This window comes from Carica papaya, chromosome 3 (assembly GCF_054855325.1).
Source record: "Carica papaya isolate Zhongbai chromosome 3, ASM5485532v1, whole genome shotgun sequence".
In the NCBI taxonomy this organism is placed as follows: domain Eukaryota; kingdom Viridiplantae; phylum Streptophyta; class Magnoliopsida; order Brassicales; family Caricaceae; genus Carica; species Carica papaya.
This window is the reverse complement of record NC_142311.1, coordinates 8,758,266-8,774,791: the sequence shown is the minus strand read 5'-3', so window position 1 is coordinate 8,774,791 and position 16,526 is coordinate 8,758,266. Positions and strand designations below refer to the sequence as shown.

Sequence of the window (16,526 nt, the reverse complement as noted above, 5' to 3'; positions counted from 1 at the left end):
ATGGCATGCATTCGTGAATTAGATTTAGAAGTATTAAATAAAGAATACCATCATGTATAAGTAAACTCGTAAGTAATCAGTGTCCTTAATTATCATTCCACTCAAACACGTTTTCTAAAAAGAAACATTAATCCTAACTTTCCCTCCACAATTAAATCATTATTACTAATAAAAATTTAAATTTAGATTTAATAGAAACATTAATTCTCTGTAATAATTATGACTAATTATATTCAAATTAGTTCATTCACTTTATACTAGAAAAAAAAAATCATAAGTATTTAATTTAAAATATTCATTAATACGGAAGAAATCACTACGATCACTTTGACTCAATCTCCATTCCCATGATTTGATATTATACAATGTTGTTATATATTACATTTTAAAATTTTCATAATATTATTTATAATTTGTGAATGAAATTACGTACATTCTTTCAAATCTTATTCAATGCATAATGATTTTTAGTTCGTTTAATTCTCCTAAGAATAATTATAATTCATGCTTTAGAATGGGCATCTCGATATGTGATTATTTGATCAACCTAATATTTTTTATATTCATCATAAAAATTTAAAAAAAGTTGAAAAAGAAGATGAATTTCTTCTTGACATTCATCACACATCCGGCACAAGAAACCTAAGGGACACACTTTTCTATTTTGGTTGCTTTTAATCAATATAATGTTCCTCCTCAAACTTCCATAAAAAAATTGTCTTTACAATAATTACTCAATATTAAAATATCAATGATTTTTTAACAAATTTTATCGAGTTAGATTTTGGATATTTAATGTAATTTTAATACACAAATATTATTAAAAAATACTTATCTTGTAAAATACCACACTATCTTATTTGATGTAAATGGTATACCAAGTGTATAAATTTAATTTGTATATTTCAATACTCATTAATAATTGATTCAATAATTCGATGTTTTATATTGGAAGATTTTGATAAACTGAATATATCACCGTAAACGTATATAGGCTTATAAATTTAAAATGAAGATGTTCTCTATGACATAGATGATGGACGGAATGAATTATCGGGGACAATGATAGAGGAAGGATTTGAAGATAATGTCTTTTAGGATACAAACTGAAGAGAGAGTGGATTATCAAGGATGATGACTAGGGAAGGGTTCAATGAAAATGTTTTATATGGCATAGACGATGGAGGAAGTGGAGATGATGGTACAGGAAGAGCTTCGAAGGAAGGTTGATGATCGGGGAACAATAATGGAGGAAGGATTTCAAACGAACGTGCTCTCTATGGCACACTCAATGGATAGAGTTGATAATCGATGACGATGGTAAAACAAGGATTTTAAAAGAATGTATTCTCTAAAGTCTCAAAAGAAAGTGGATAATCGAGGACGATGAAGGATCCAAGAATAGTAGTAGATGAAGGATTTTGACAAAAAGAGTGGAGTATAAGAGAAAAAGAAAAATAAAGATAATGATTTTAGGGGATGAATGATTTTTATTTTATATAAGTTCATAGAGATGTTACGTGTTAATGACATGATATCTACATACACATATAAAGGAAATACATGCGATTAATAATGACAACGTTAATGTGTAATAATAATTTTGGTACAATTTAAATATTTTAATACGAGGTATAAATGTTAGTTTTTATAAACTCAGCTTCAATAGTTGAGTGAAAAAGAATTTTAATTTTAAGAAAGAAAGATTAGGGGTAAGTACTATTTTTTTAATAAAAAAAGAAATAAATATAAGGAATAAATTTATCCCAAAAAAAAATAATAATAGAGATAAAAAAGGAAATTATTATTAAGGTAAAAAATTATAATTTTTCAATAAAAATAGTTTTTCAAATTTAAGAAAAATATTTTTATAATTTAGAGAAAATCTGTATTTAAATAATTTAAATTTCGTCATTCTCAATTCTTAACGGACTTAATCCTCAATTAATATAAAAAATAAAAAAAAAACCCGCGTACTCTCCGGTTGGTTTCTTCGCACGTTCGAAGCAAAACTCTTCTCTCTCTCTCTCTCTCTCTCTCTCTCTCTCTCTCTCTCTACCTGCGAAGCAAACAAGTTCTCCTGTTCAAAGCCTTTAAACACCATTGAAGAAATCTCAATATTCTACTGTGTTAATCCCGAGGCCAGTTACATCCAGCAAATCAGAGAGCAAAGAGATTAGGGAAAGATGAATATCTTCAACAAGAAATCCAATCCTAAAGGTATTGTTTAGTGCCCTAATTCTCCTGCAATTCACCTTATTATCCATTCTTCTCTCTATCAACATAACACCTTACAGGAGATTTTTCTTATATTCGGATTATTCTTCTGGTTAAATTACAGAGGCTCTTCGTGAGAGTAAGAGAGAAATGGCAAATGCTACAAGAGGTACTTTTCATTTCTACCGGCCTAATTTACGTCTCAGAAATTCAACTGGAAATTATGATAACTTGATTATGTATGATCATTAGGAGTATGATTACTTATAGTCATTATATGTGCCTTTCTTGGTCAAACTAGGTTGTGCTCCTGAGGATTGTTTTCGCACTTCGTAAAGTAAACAAAAATTAAAAGAACGAAATCGTAGTTCACGAACTAGTGCATGCTTTGGCCTATTGCAGTTGAAGATTATGTTGATTTGTATTCACTAATTCATAATATATTATTAATATTTTAAATACTCCAACTAAGACTTAAAACAACTAAAAATACAAAAATTGATCATTCTCGAAAGCAAAGAAAAACAAAGCAGTTAGTATATTTATTTTTGCATGCCACGCTTGTTTTTTTATCATATCAATTTTCTTTGATGGAAGGAATAGACAAAATATATAATAATTTTCAAATTCGGGTATTTTCTGCTCAGTTAAAAAGCAGAATAATTTTGATATAATATATCAAACTCAGATATATGATATAATTTAACTTTTCTCTTTTATGTTTATTTTAGTTGCAAGTTGAGTCTTAATTACTTTATTAACTTTTGTGAGTTATCCATTTGGGTTTTGTGATTTAACTTAGTTTTATGTTGAGATTTATCATGTAAAGGTGGATAAATGTATGCAACCTCTGAACCATGTGCTTCAAGGATATACATTTATGTATATTTCTTTAAGCTGAATTTTGCATCATTTGGTGGGTATGTTTAATTATCTGGACTTGGAACTAGAGGGTTTAAAATCATACAACTGAAAAGAAAAAAAGGCATAAAGCAAACCGGGATGGAAGAACTAGGTATAAGGGTTAAAGCTGCTATCGTGCATCTTAAGTGGCATTTGCAAGTGGAGTATGGGTAATGTGATGATTGGATAGAAAGAACTTTGATATGTTTATTCTTCTGATATTTATGCTCCAATCTGTTAGAGCCAATCACTGGAAATTGCCCCAAGATAAAATTGTCAGCTTAGTTTGATGCTCACCTCTATCCTCTATAATGATCAACAACTCGGACATTCCTACTCCAAGCATATGAAACATGAGATTTTGTTATCTCAGTTTGCTTGGTAAATACGAGAAAGGACATTTTCATCCAATTTATTCCACCCAGTATTTATGTGATTTTTTGCTTCCGGTACCAGACACTTTCAACTCTGGCTATCAGAAACAACACCTCCTCTAAAGTGAATACTCTTTAATTGAGTACTCCTGACCTCAATAATGGAATGAAAATGGCATGAGGCATTTCACCATCGGCCCCTGACAGTCCTGAAGGTATCTTGTAGGAATTGTATTCATCAAGGTTTTAGAATTATATTCTAATGGAGTGAACATGACTTTTCTCACCGAGCTATGCTGGTGGACAAACATATAGAGACTATTCCTTGATTATATGCCCCATATTATTTTTTTAACAAAGATTGGAACTGGTCAATGATGCGTGCAAGCTTGGAGACTGGCCCTTCCCTGCTATTGCTGTCTAAAACTCTTTTGGATAACTATCATCACCTTTTATAAAATGTTCTCTTGTGTGGTAGAATGATATTATAACTTCCCCTATGAGTGTTCGTTTTATGTTTGCTGCTTGTATTGTCCCATTTGATTTAGATTACCTGTGCAAGAGGGTTGAAACACAATATTGAAGGTGAACAGTAACTGTTAGTTATTGCTTTCTTCTGTAAATATCCTTATAGTGTTGGCTGTGTCATTGAATTTTGGGTTTCAACCAATTTTTTAATACTGACATTGAGATTTTTGCCGTATTTCTGCCATGCTTCAGGTATAGAGAAGGAAATTGGGGCACTGCAATTGGAAGTATGGAAATAGTCTTGGTACTAATCTTTGTTGGTTTTCTTTCCTGAATTTAATACGATTTATCACCATCACAGGAAAAAAAGCTGGTTGCTGAGATTAAGAAAACTGCAAAAACAGGAAATGAGGTATTTAATTTAATTGGATTAGATTCTTGTCAATTGTCAGAGATAAGTCTGTAGAGTTACATTCACCAAAACCTTCCTCATAACACCTTTCTTGAATACTTGTCCATGCATTTTGAAGGCAGCAACTAAAATTTTGGCTCGGCAACTAATCAGGCTAAGGCAACAAATAGCAAATTTACAAGGTAGTCGAGCTCAAATGAGGGGCATAGCTACTCATACGCAGGTGAGCTCCAAAGGTTTCAGTCCTATATGTGTTATGCATTTGCTTGAGTTTCACATAATGTTTTATTGCATGTGTATCTTTGGAGATTAAGCTATTTCATCTACTTTTGCAGGCAATGTACGCCCAATCTTCAGTTGCTGTTGGCTTGAAAGGTGCCAGTAAGGCAATGTCAGGTATCAATAAGGTCAGTGGTGTTTGCTTGCTTGTAGCCTTGCATATGTGAATTAGTAATATTCACCTTTCTCTTCTGTGGTATGCGGTGAAATCATAGGTCCCTATCCCTAACAGGAAAGGGACATGTCTCATTATGTTGTTCACTACCAATTTGGCCATTCCTTCCAACACTATACACATACACCGATGGCTGGAGGTCCAGAGATGGGAATTGAGGATGAGGAGAAAGAAATACAATTTAGGAATTAGGAAAGAAGGGTAACATTATGTTTTGCTTTTTGGTTACTTCAGACCAATCAGAGTTAGAATTGACAAATCAGACAAATTAATGGAAGAAATAAAATTGAGATAGCATATGTTTTAGATATAAACTCATTACTCAATTGATATTCTGTGTCTGATTGAAAATATCGAGTAGAATTTTATATCTAAAACAAGTAACTCATTATGAATTAGCAAGTGCATAAGATGTTTTCACATATTTTTTCTTTAAAAATTTTCATATGTTTGTTATTACATTCTTCAAAGAATTTCACCTTCTCCATTCCTGCTCTTTCCCTGATTCAACAACTGGTATTGTGCAGGAAATGGCCCCGGCAAAACAAGCAAAGGTTATAAGGGAGTTTCAGAAGCAGTCAGCACAGATGGACATGACTGTGAGATTATCCCTCAAATTTTTGAAGCCCTGAGAATGAAAGAATTTCATTTTTCTTCTTTATTATCTATCAATCAAGCTCAGTGCTTTTCTCTTATTCTTGCAGACTGAAATGATGTCAGATGCCATAGACGATGCCCTGGATGATGATGAAGCTGAAGATGAGACTGAAGAGCTGACGAATCAGGTTGGCTTTTATAAAGCTATTATATTTAGTCATTCGGTGTGGAAGTTTTTCTTCCTAGTCAGCGTTTGGTGTTTTGTAGCCAATAGTCTCTTTAATTATCAAGGTGCAGCAACGTTTACTTACTAATTATATGAAATTTGTAACACTGTTGTGCACCGACAATTTTTCCCTCATAATTGCTTGATTATACAAAATTTTCACTAATCAGTTATCTGGTATTCTGATATCACACCGGAACGGAGGAAGAATATCAGTGCTGATGTATAAATAAATGATGCAAGCTGATTAAAAGGATATAATTATATTTTTGTCTTTTGTAACATAACTTGTCTACTGACTTCTAAAATATATGAAATGGGAGCTTCTTCTTCACTTTTTCACTCTTTTTTTCTTTTGGACAGGTGTTAGATGAAATTGGTGTTGACGTTGCTTCACAGGTTGGTATTAGATGTAATCTTTTTGTCAATTTTTGTTGTCAATCAAATGTATGTTCTCCTCCCTTTAACTGATTTAAGTCATGCCTGTATCTTGGCAGTTGTCCACAGCTCCAAAAGGTAAAATTGCTGGGAAGAAAGCCGAGGATGTCAGCAGGTATATTTCTTTCTTGAATCTGTCTTTGTGGTGTAATGCCCTTGCGTATTGAATCAATATGTTATGTCTAGGTTGATCTCTGATATTTTCTGAGGTACTGTTATTATCTTATATTCAGCTCCTTCCTGGGATTTTCTTCCAATGAAACCTTTCTAATTTCAAATTATATAATTGTTTGCTCAACTGTGTAGAATCAAATTCTTGGTCATTTTATTGTGCTCAATTCTAACCTCTTGCAGTTCGGGCATTGATGACCTTGAGAAGCGATTGGCAGCTCTGCGAAGTGCTTGAGCTGAAGATCAAAACCAGAAAATATATTCACCAACTGATGTTTCATGTTTGGAGCTACAAGTTGGAGGATGTAGATATTTCCTTCCCCATCCATATCTTCCAATGATGTTACTTGTTTGTATGTAATTATCATCCAGAGACTGTTTCATTGGATTGGTTTTTATATTGTGCATAGTTATGTTGCAAGTGACGATGTCCAACAATTGAGAAGAGGGAAATTTTTTCTGGCCTGGTTTAACATAACCCAGGTGACATGCACACTCCCGTTATGTGGAGGTTCATAAAAATGGTCATCCAGTGGAATCCATTTTTTCTTCATTACTTACAGACCCTCTTAATTATGGTGGTTATTTCTTTAAGAAATTCTTCGACATGGATATCCCCCATTTACCTTCTACTGGCTCCTTGAAGGAATTAATTTCATTGATCACAGTGATAGGAGGTTAGAAGTTAGTCATACTTTTCCCTTTTCATTAATCGTAAGTTCATGCGTACTATAGTAATTTAACTATATGGGCGTATTTTTTTCTTCGGGTGAAAGAATCATATAAGAATTAATAAGACAGATTTGCAGCTATAACAAATATTTGAAGTTTGACCCTTTTTTTATTGGGTGCTATTTTTCTTTTATCATTTAAGGGGAAAAAGCCGTATCCTTATATGCTAAAACAATGCTGAAATTGAGAAATAGATGCTCAGTATTTTCCGACGATGCCCAGTTAAAAGTGGAAACGATTAAGTTGAAGTTACTTAACCATCACATATTCAACATAAACCCACTGTTGGATGATGTAAATTTTAAAGGAAATGAAGGGCTTTTGATAGGCGAACTACATTAGGCCTTCACTTCACACAAATATGGATATTGGATTCATTTTTGCGGTACTAGATGGACAAATAAACAGAATTTATTACAGCTGTTTAAGTCTTCATATATGAAAATTCCAATACACGAACTCGCTCATGGATGTGTTCATAACATGTTACAACGGCCAGAAAATATTTGGGGAAGAAAATGGAATAGGAAAGAATTGAGACAGTTTGCTGTAGGGAAGCAAAATGACCTGTAATGCCGTTGGTTGGTGATATCCCATATACAGAAGTGAGAGAATTCGGAATCTATGATAGCTCCCCACTTTGAAGAGTTTTTCCAAAGTAGATGCATCATGCATTGGCAATCATCTTACAAACATCATACTTCCCCTCATTTTCGGATTGAGAGAAGCTCAAAGCTCCTAAGAGCATCTTCACGAGGGCCTCTGGAAGCTGCAGCACGAGAAAAGCTTGTTTTTGACTCATAACCAGGTTGGGATGATCTCTGCGTTGTAGATGGGCGGCCTCCACCACTGCTCGAAACTAATCGGCTTGAGGCCCGGCTATCACCTGGTTCACCAGAGGAACTTGGCCTACTGCTAGAAACAATTGCTTTTCTTGAAGCACTTCCATATCTAGAAGAGCTGCGACCTTTTTCTGAATCATGCTGACAGAGACGAAACAAAATAGTCCTTGTAAGAACAAATTAAGTGCATATGGTTATGAATGCTACCAGATGTTACCAGTTATCAGTACATGTTTTAATTCACTCTGACATCATTGTCATCAATATTAGTAAGTGGAATCACAGCAATTAAAAAACTGAAACAAAAAAAAAATGCTTGGGCTGGATTTGAGAATAAAAATGATCTCATAAAGGCAGGATCAGACGAATCCTAGTCAATTGCATTTATAGAGCTGTGATTAATTTATCACAAAAATTTATCTTTTTGTGTTAAGTGTTTCTATGTGCAAATACATACCACATGTTTGGATGAAGGTCCATCTTCTGAGCTCCTGTGTTTGGAATAATCACGTGGACTAGTGCCTGAAACATTTCTTCTGGAAAATGCTTCAACTGCCCCAGAGAACCTGTCCCGTATCTCTTTCCCAACTGAATGAAAGTATATTACAAGTTAAATTAGATAGTCAATGAAAGAAAAAACCAAACAAATGGAATTCTATTAAATAACCTAATGTCCTGTCCTAATCAAACAGTTAAATGAATCTTGATTTAATTGGGAAGATACAATTGCAATCCAATCTATAAATCCAAGCCTTGCACTCAAATCTATCCGATCCAATTTCAGAAAAAGAAAACAGACATCAACAGTGGTGCGTATACATATAGACATATACATGTATATACAAAAAGCAGTTAAAGTGATAACATGCTCGGCAACCAACTTCAACATCCAGCATCTTTTAGGAGATCAGACCTGAAAACCTCTCTTGTTTTTCAGCAGCTGGACCTGTTAATCCTTGTTTCCCAGTGTGATGCTGAAACTCAGACAAAAACTGGAGTAAGTAATGTTCTTGAGGTGATAGAAGTTCAACTAAGAAGCTTTGCAAGAACTAACCCGTGCTCTGGAACTGGAACCAATTTGAGGGTACTTCAACACAGTCCAGTCAAAGACATAATCAAACTGATAACCTACAAGGAACAAATGTGAAAATCAAAGAAGTTAAAATTGGAAGAACTGACCTTATATAAATCAAAAAAGTTTATTAGTGTATTCACGTAACTGACGGAAGATTAGAATTAAAAGATGTAATATTAAGAAAGTCGGTTACCTTCTCGAATAAATAAGTCTCGGAAAAGCCTCTTCAGATATGAGTAATCCGGTTTATCCTCAAACCGCAATGATCGGCAGTAGTGAAAATATGACATAAACTCAGTTGGATATGATTTACATAACACCTGTTGAAGGTAAGATGATTCTGTCACTCAACCAGCAAAAATACGAGCAAGGCTTTACCATTCAATTTATGACTAACTCCTGTTAATCCAAATGGCACAAGAGTATAGCCGTATGCTGACATAGATATGGAAACTATTGGATAAAAATCCAAAACTTCTTCATCAACGATGAATGAAGAGTTATAATATTCAAGGTTGAGTCAGAAGTAACCATGGCCATGCTTTCATTTATGTCAAGCCGGGTGCTATCCTGTTAGCCACCTATGAAAAACACTGAACACTACAAGGATGAAGAAGCTGGTTACCGTACCTCTAAAGGAGTTGATACCTTCTTCTCGCTAATTTTATCATATTTTTGCTTTTTCGTTCCAGCCTTTAGTCCCTGCCAGGGTAGGCTGAAACAAAGAATGCATACTAGATGAATAGAGGAGAAAAATCATAATATTTTATGCATAAGAAATTGGATGAGATAATCATGTGGCTACTATACACTCAACCTTCCTCTCAGGAAATACATTAGGACATAACCAAGAGATTCCAAATCATCCCTTCGACTTTGTTCTGCCATAAAATTAAGACACAGTCACAACAAAAATAATGCAGAGAGAAACCTAAACATCTGATGTTTGATTTCTTGTTTCTGGTAGGAAATATATGAAGCAACAATATTACTTACCGACTCCAAGGTGAGTGTTGACACTAGCATACCGTGCAGTGCCAGTGAGGTTCTTGTTCTCCCTGCACCAGAAATCTAATGAGTTCCAATGACAAGCGAATCAAAGACCAACAGGTACTTGATAGAAATAGGGATGTGTGCATCATTACACCCTTGTCTCTGTGCATGCATGCACAACAAGCATCATAATATGATGTCTAAAACGCAAAGTTGCATAGATAATATGACAAGATGTACAGCATATAATATGACTAAAAAAAATTTAGCTTCGTGATTTCCATGTAGTTCTTGAGAAAATTAGACTCTAGAGATGTTAAATTCTTGCCGCAGCTGGCAACATATCCCTCAAAACCTCAGAGGTATCTTATATAGGGTAATATTTTAACATAAAGCCTTTCTAGAACATGCAATATCTAGACTACAAGTATATCACTATTTCTCTCTCTCCTTTGTATTATCAAACCTCCAAATTTAGAGAAAAGTACAATTTTAATCAAGTGGCAGAACAACATAGTGAGTTGTCTTAACTTGTAGATTTCAGAATGGTGGTCAACAGAGCAATATTTACCTGTATGGTATGTGCTTATGTGTCTGAAGATCTCTATACTTCTTAGCAAGACCATAGTCAATGATGTACACCTGAGGCAAACAAAAGGCAGCAAACATAAGAGATGATACCAAAGAGAGCCAGATTTTTGGTATTTCTCAAAGACAAGATACATTGGATATGCTCCAATACCACACAAATATCACTAGTGGCGATGAAAGCATATTTAATTTCCATGTCAGAGGTATTTAAATGGAAATAGTTTCACAGCTTCAAAAGACTTAAATTTCTACTCAAAGAGCATTAACTTTATAATGAAAGTGGATATATGAATGTACAGAAGAGTGTGATGACAACCAAAACAACATAGAACATTAAACCCCCAGAAGATCAATCAGGTACAAATTATCTTTCTAAGCTTGAAGAGCAGGGTGCTTAAAGAGCAGGAAACAATGTTGAAACATCTTAACCCTAGCAAAAAGATAAATATGATCCAGACATTAAGAATTTTAATTGGAAAAGATCTATGATCTAATCCATACACACTTGTCAGTTCTGAATTCTTCAAAAAACATAAAAACGCAAACAAAATTTATGCAAATAAGTAGATTAAAGGAAAAGAAAGAAAAATCCTGCATACATACATGAGTAGAGAAAAAAAGGAAGGGAAACCCTGCATGCACCTTAAGTTCTGTTAAGAACCATTAATAATTAGTTTTATATATAGTTAAGTGTAACTAGTATAATAAAAGAGTCGGTACATTAGGTATTAAATATTGATGGTTATTAAGATAAGAATTAGTAAAAAAAATGTCAATGGTTATTAAGATAAGAATAAGTGAAAGAAATGACAATGAGGTAATTACTATTCTGGATAAGGTAGTTATTTTCCAGAATAACTACCCTTCCTCTTGTAATAAAATCAAAATTTCTGTCTTTGAGACAGATTATGGATGAAGAAAAACTTATCAAGTTTTTTAGTATCTCTCTTATTCCAGAGATTGACAGATTCTCTCTTAGAGAACCCATGCTTAGAGCAAGATAGGTAAAAAATGGAAGACATACAGTATCAGAAAATTCCTACTCATTTTCAGGTTCATTGCCAAGGACCATAACAAGTTCCTTTACTAAGATTCCAAGCAATACCAACAACATGAACCAAAAACCACAAAGAGGCTCATTCTCAAGCCAATAATCCTTGAAATAAATCTGTAGTTTGTCTTCTAGTTGTACCACAGAAGACCTTTTAACAACATGGACTGACTGACAATTTTTATATTCATAATACCGGGTAAACATCCTTATTTATTATAATCAGCAGATAAGCAGATGAATTGCATGGAATAATTACCTGATTAGCTTTTCGTCCCAGGCCCATTAAAAAGTTGTCAGGCTTTATGTCACGGTGAAGAAAACCTCTTGAGTGCATGTACTCAACCCTGTTAATCTGAATAGAGATAAATAGATAAAACATTATTCTCTCTTCACCTGGCAGTTTTAGTAGAGAGAAGAGTCATATGTATTTACCAGTTGATCTGCAAGCATTAGCACTGTTTTCAACGAGAACTTCCGATTGCAGTAGTTAAACAGATCCTCCAAACTTGGTCCAAGAAGGTCGATAACCATGACATTGTAGTCTCCCTCAACCCCAAACCACTTGAGGTGAGGAATTCCAGCTATATCCAGAAAACCAAACAATTTCTTTGTGTAATGTAAATATTAATACATGAATAATTTAAATATGCTGGAGGCAAAAAAAAGATTGCCTTCAATGCACCATAGAATTTTTGCTTATTGCATAGCATAAGGTGTAGCAAACAAGAAAATTTCTACTTCTGGAGTTCTAACAAAAGAGACTTACTTCCTCCTTGAAGAAGCATATACAACTTTGACTCATAGTGAAGCTGAGGATGCTTAGTCTTCACAGATTCCTGAACAGTAGAAAAAGAAGTTAGTTTGGAAGAAAAAAACAAGGGAAAAGAGAGCCAGCATATCATGAATAAGACACAGCATCATTCCACAACTGTAGAAACTGAAGACTTATTTAACAATAAGTACCATCAAGCAACAATGCAATAGGAAGCAACAAGAGGTTGACAAATTATCATGCATGGGAAGCATGAGGAACTTTTGATAGAAGCTTTTTTCTCTTTGAGAAGGATGAACTATTGATAGGTTTTGAGTGAAAAGCATCGGTAAAAGCAAGTGCTGAACTCTGATAATGCTTTTACAAATATTTAAGAACCCTAAAAAAAATCATGATTACATGTTCATAGCCCGATCCAAGAGCCTTTTCGGTAAGCAGTCCAAAAACAAGCTTCTAAAAAACAAATCCAATATAATTAGAGGAGACAATCCCACAACAACCGAATGGAACACGTTTCCTAAATCCTTCTAACAAAGAACAAGCATATGATGTATATTTACCAGCTTAACAGCAACTTCCTCTCCAGTTTGCACATTTACACCTGAAACAATCAAAAAGAGGGAAAATAAAAACTTCTTACAAAAAGAGAATGAAACAGAGAAGCGACGCTGCTGAAAAAGAGATTGATATGCAAAGGAAATACGGCATCCAAGCATTGATGATAATTACCTAAATAGAGCTCCCCAAAAGAGCCACTCCCTATCTTCCTTCCGAGCTTAAACTTGCCACCGATCACATGATCCATTTTCAAGCTCTCTTCAAAACCTACCCCCAAAAGAGCTCAATATCGCTACGATTTCACACCAGATTTATGCCAAAAAGCACTTATTGCCGCATAATCTCATCCCCACCCAGCCAATGACCCTCACAAAAGAAAAGATTAACAAAATTTACCCACCAAATTTCGAAGTTTTCAATTATACCTCAAATCAACCACTGAATATCAAAATCTAATAATTAAATCAGAAAAATAGAACCCCTAAAAAAAAAAAATCCTGAAATCACAAAATCATCGAAATTCTAAAGCCAGTAACACCAGCGCATCCCACTACATCCTCCGATACGCAAATCCCCAAATCTTCATAATCGAGAATACAAGGCGCAAATGAAAACCCTAATCTGGGAGAAATCAAACTGCATTGACCAGAAAAAGATCGAGACGGAGGGTAGAATTTTAAAGTCAACAAACGAAAGAACGAAAAACTACATTTCATTTCTCAGAGGAGATGAATCGAATACAGAAGGATCCATGCAAGCCTAATTAAAAACAAGAAAATGAGTTGATTCGGCAAGAAATGAGAGAGAAAAAGAGAGAGAGAGAGAGAGAGAGAGAGAGAGAGAAGAGGAGGAGGAGGAGGAGGAGAAAGGGGAAAGGGAGGAAGGAGGAGATTATAGTTGTTTTTTTTTTAAATTAAATAAAAAATAAAAAAATAAAAAAATAAACAGGAATTGAGGGGCTAAGCGACTCCGTCTCTGTCTGCCGCCTAACCTAACACGTTTGGGCTGTCTCACACACAACCCCAACCCCCCTTCCCCCCTTTTGCTTTTGTCAAACGCTCAAAAAAAAAAAAAAAAAAACTCAGGGTTGAATTTCTGGTCCTAAGTTTGACCTCATCCACGTGGAAATTACATCAATTCCTTAATTATTAATAATTTACGGTCCTAAGGTGTAAGTAAATCTTATATATTTTTTTTTTTAAAAAAAAAAATCTAAAACATATTAAAATGAAATAATTATTATTAGTATTTACTTTTTATTTGGTGCGTGTGATATTTGATGAGAGCAAATTTTGTGAGCCGTTGATGGAGGGTTGGCCACAAAATGTGTTTGTGATTTTCAGCCGGTGATCATTGATCGATCGCAGGTGGGGCCTACTTCAGGGTACCAGCTGAAGAGACAATTTGTGCCTTGCTCATCATGCAAAACACAGTACGGAAACTCATTATCAGACTCAGAGAATCCTAAGCTCAATAATAACATAATCAATAGTAGAAATATACTTAATTTTAAACTAAATATTTAAATTTAAAATACTTTATGAGTAGAAAAATACAGTATGGTTATTTAGTTTCAGTTATATTTCCGTCGGCCCAGCCCAAACCATGAACTTCGGACGACCAATTTTAAAAGTCAAAAATTAATTAAATCGAAATAACTCCAAAATTTTAATTATATACGATCAATTATTCACTATATATATATATGTACATATATTATGGGTAGGGTATGCTATCTGGGGAATTATGGGAGGTCCAAGAAGAAGCAGTTAACAAGCTAGTATTCTTCCACCCAAGTTTCAGACTCCCATCACCCTGTACAAGTGAATACCCATAAGCTGGAGAATACATGTTTAGAATCAGCTGAGCCTGCGCCATGGAATTACTACTCATCGGAACCTGCACAAAACAATTGCTCGCCATTAATTCACTCCTCCAGTTCCTCAGCTTATCTTCCCCGCTCCTCGCCGGTCCCCCAATCGCCAATATGTTGTTGATTTCTCTGTAAAGCAAGCAATGCTCCACCTTATGCCTGCTCGGATCATCGAAGTCCAAGCAGGCTCCAAGCGAGTCAAAAATGGTGGAGTAGTAATGGAGACAACCCACGAACCGGTCCAAGAACGACCCGCCGGCACCATGAGACGTTTCTTGCTCCACCAAGGTGATAACTCTCGGCGCCAACTTTTGAAGAAGCCTCAGTGCCTTCCATTCCGGCCCTGTTGCATCGTATAAGGAATGTTGTAGCCAGTGGACTGCAAGCGTGTCGTCACTCTTGAGTTTCAGGACAGAGATGTCGTCGATCTCTCCGAACTTTCTGTCAACTGGGTTAAACTCGAATGGGAGGCCGAGGCGTTTGGCGAAGTTGGAGAGTTGTTTTCCTGTCTCGAGGAGAACTTCCATGGAAGCTCCCATGGCGGTCATGGTGAGATGTGGGGGACCTTCAATGCGAGTGGAGAGGATGTGGAACAAGGCTGGCCATTGGAGGCCGTGTATGATGTCGAGGTCGATGATGTGAACTCTGTCTCGGCAGTGGAATGCTTCGAGGATGGCTTGGTTGGAGGTGAAGTGGGCGAACTTGATGAAGGGGGAGATGTTGTTGAAGACTTGGAAGGCGGATTGAATAGAGTTGTGGTTGATGAGAGGAGCGCAAATGCCGAGCCACGAGTTGATTACTCTGCTGGACATGGCCTTGGCGAAATAAGCCACGACTCGTTCTGCGCAGGATGGGGAGTAAGGAGAGGCCATCTGGGTTAGCTCCAGCAACAGCCTGTGAGCTTCGCTGAGATTGTCAACTGATATTGCAACAGCACATTCTAAAAGATGGGTAAGCAGACTCAGACCTTCTTCGTCCCCCGTTAAGCTATTCAACCCTTTATTACCAGTAGTTAGACTAGTACAACTAGCAGCAGCAGCAGCAGTTGCTCCATTTTCACGAAAGTTTGAAGCTTGATCGTCGAGCCTATTGCTCCAGCTGTGAATACTTGCCTGAGACGCCATTGTTGTGACAGCTTGGAAGCTGCAGGTATGATGGTCAGTGGGGGTGTCGGCCGGCAAGTCATCGTTAATGAGGTGTTTGGTGGCATGTTCGACCCAGTCAGACAAATAGTCCGGCCTGATCTCCATATTGTTAAAGCAGAGATTCTCAAGAACCAGCGGCTTTGGGAAGATGATGGAGGTTGAGGGTGGAGGTGGGATTAGTCCAATATTAACGCTGGGAGAGTAGTCCCACGGCTCATGGATGTCTAAAGCTCCATGAACCACCTCAAATGCTCCTTTCATCATTGAAACTACACAACCAAACAAGGCCCCAGGTAGATTAAGAAATTAAGAGATATTTATTTGGTGGGTGCAGGAGAGGGTGTTAAGGAGAGGGGAAAGAGCGTATTTAAAGGCAGTTACATATATATATATATATATAAAAATATAATTTATTTGGGTACGAAATGAAGATGAAGTTCGGAGGCCGGCAATGGCAGAGCTAAGACATATAGAAGGAGATAAGGTGGAAGCAGCCAATATAAACACGTCGGGTGGTAGTGATTTTGCGATATTTAAGTGTTGAAGTCAATTAAGAGAGTCTTGCAACATCAGGAGATGTGGAAAGAACAACTACCCGCTGTCTATAAAAATTCAGATTTAACGGTAAAAA

General features: G+C 35.7%; 2 protein-coding genes and 1 pseudogene across 2 annotated transcripts; 1 reads left to right on the top strand and 2 right to left on the bottom strand.

Annotated features, from left to right (window-relative positions):
* The first annotated feature begins 2,041 nt into the window (after positions 1-2,041).
* On the top strand, positions 2,042-6,820 carry VPS2.3 (vacuolar protein sorting-associated protein 2.3). Its single transcript, XM_022032880.2, has 11 exons — positions 2,042-2,220; positions 2,342-2,386; positions 4,215-4,249; positions 4,324-4,374; positions 4,493-4,597; positions 4,710-4,781; positions 5,356-5,427; positions 5,533-5,613; positions 6,015-6,050; positions 6,149-6,204; positions 6,444-6,820. The coding sequence occupies exons 1-11, from the start codon at positions 2,187-2,189 to the stop codon at positions 6,493-6,495; spliced, it is 639 nt and encodes a 212-aa protein (XP_021888572.1). The 5' UTR covers positions 2,042-2,186; the 3' UTR covers positions 6,496-6,820.
* A 565-nt stretch (positions 6,821-7,385) lies between these two features.
* On the bottom strand, positions 7,386-13,409 carry LOC110807649 (casein kinase 1-like protein 9). Its single transcript, XM_022032825.2, has 14 exons — positions 13,049-13,409; positions 12,880-12,920; positions 12,314-12,383; positions 11,980-12,128; positions 11,804-11,899; positions 10,474-10,544; positions 9,906-9,967; positions 9,727-9,790; positions 9,540-9,624; positions 9,103-9,229; positions 8,889-8,962; positions 8,748-8,808; positions 8,292-8,422; positions 7,386-7,975 (listed from the first exon to the last, which is right to left on the bottom strand). Exons 1-14 carry the CDS (start codon positions 13,122-13,124, stop codon positions 7,700-7,702), a joined length of 1,383 nt encoding a protein of 460 aa, XP_021888517.1. The 5' UTR covers positions 13,125-13,409; the 3' UTR covers positions 7,386-7,699.
* A 1,123-nt stretch (positions 13,410-14,532) lies between these two features.
* LOC110807644 (scarecrow-like protein 23 pseudogene) lies at positions 14,533-16,526 on the bottom strand (annotated as a pseudogene).

What these genes read in the sequence shown, in the direction of transcription:
- VPS2.3 (XM_022032880.2), top strand. Translation starts at nt 2,187, where the DNA reads ATGAATATCTTCAACAAGAAATCCAATCCTAAAG. An exon ending in GCATAGCTACTCATACGCAG is followed by an intron (nt 4,598 to 4,709) that starts GTGAGCTCCAAA and finishes CTACTTTTGCAG; the next exon opens with GCAATGTACGCCCAATCTTC. An exon ending in AAAGCCGAGGATGTCAGCAG is followed by an intron (nt 6,205 to 6,443) that starts GTATATTTCTTT and finishes AACCTCTTGCAG; the next exon opens with TTCGGGCATTGATGACCTTG.
- LOC110807649 (XM_022032825.2), bottom strand. Translation starts at nt 13,124, where the DNA reads ATGGATCATGTGATCGGTGGCAAGTTTAAGCTCGGAAGGAAGATAGGG. An exon ending in TAATGCTTGCAGATCAACTG is followed by an intron (nt 11,900 to 11,979) that starts GTAAATACATAT and finishes ATCTCTATTCAG; the next exon opens with ATTAACAGGGTTGAGTACAT. An exon ending in CAACACTCACCTTGGAGTCG is followed by an intron (nt 9,791 to 9,905) that starts GTAAGTAATATT and finishes ATTTTATGGCAG; the next exon opens with AACAAAGTCGAAGGGATGAT.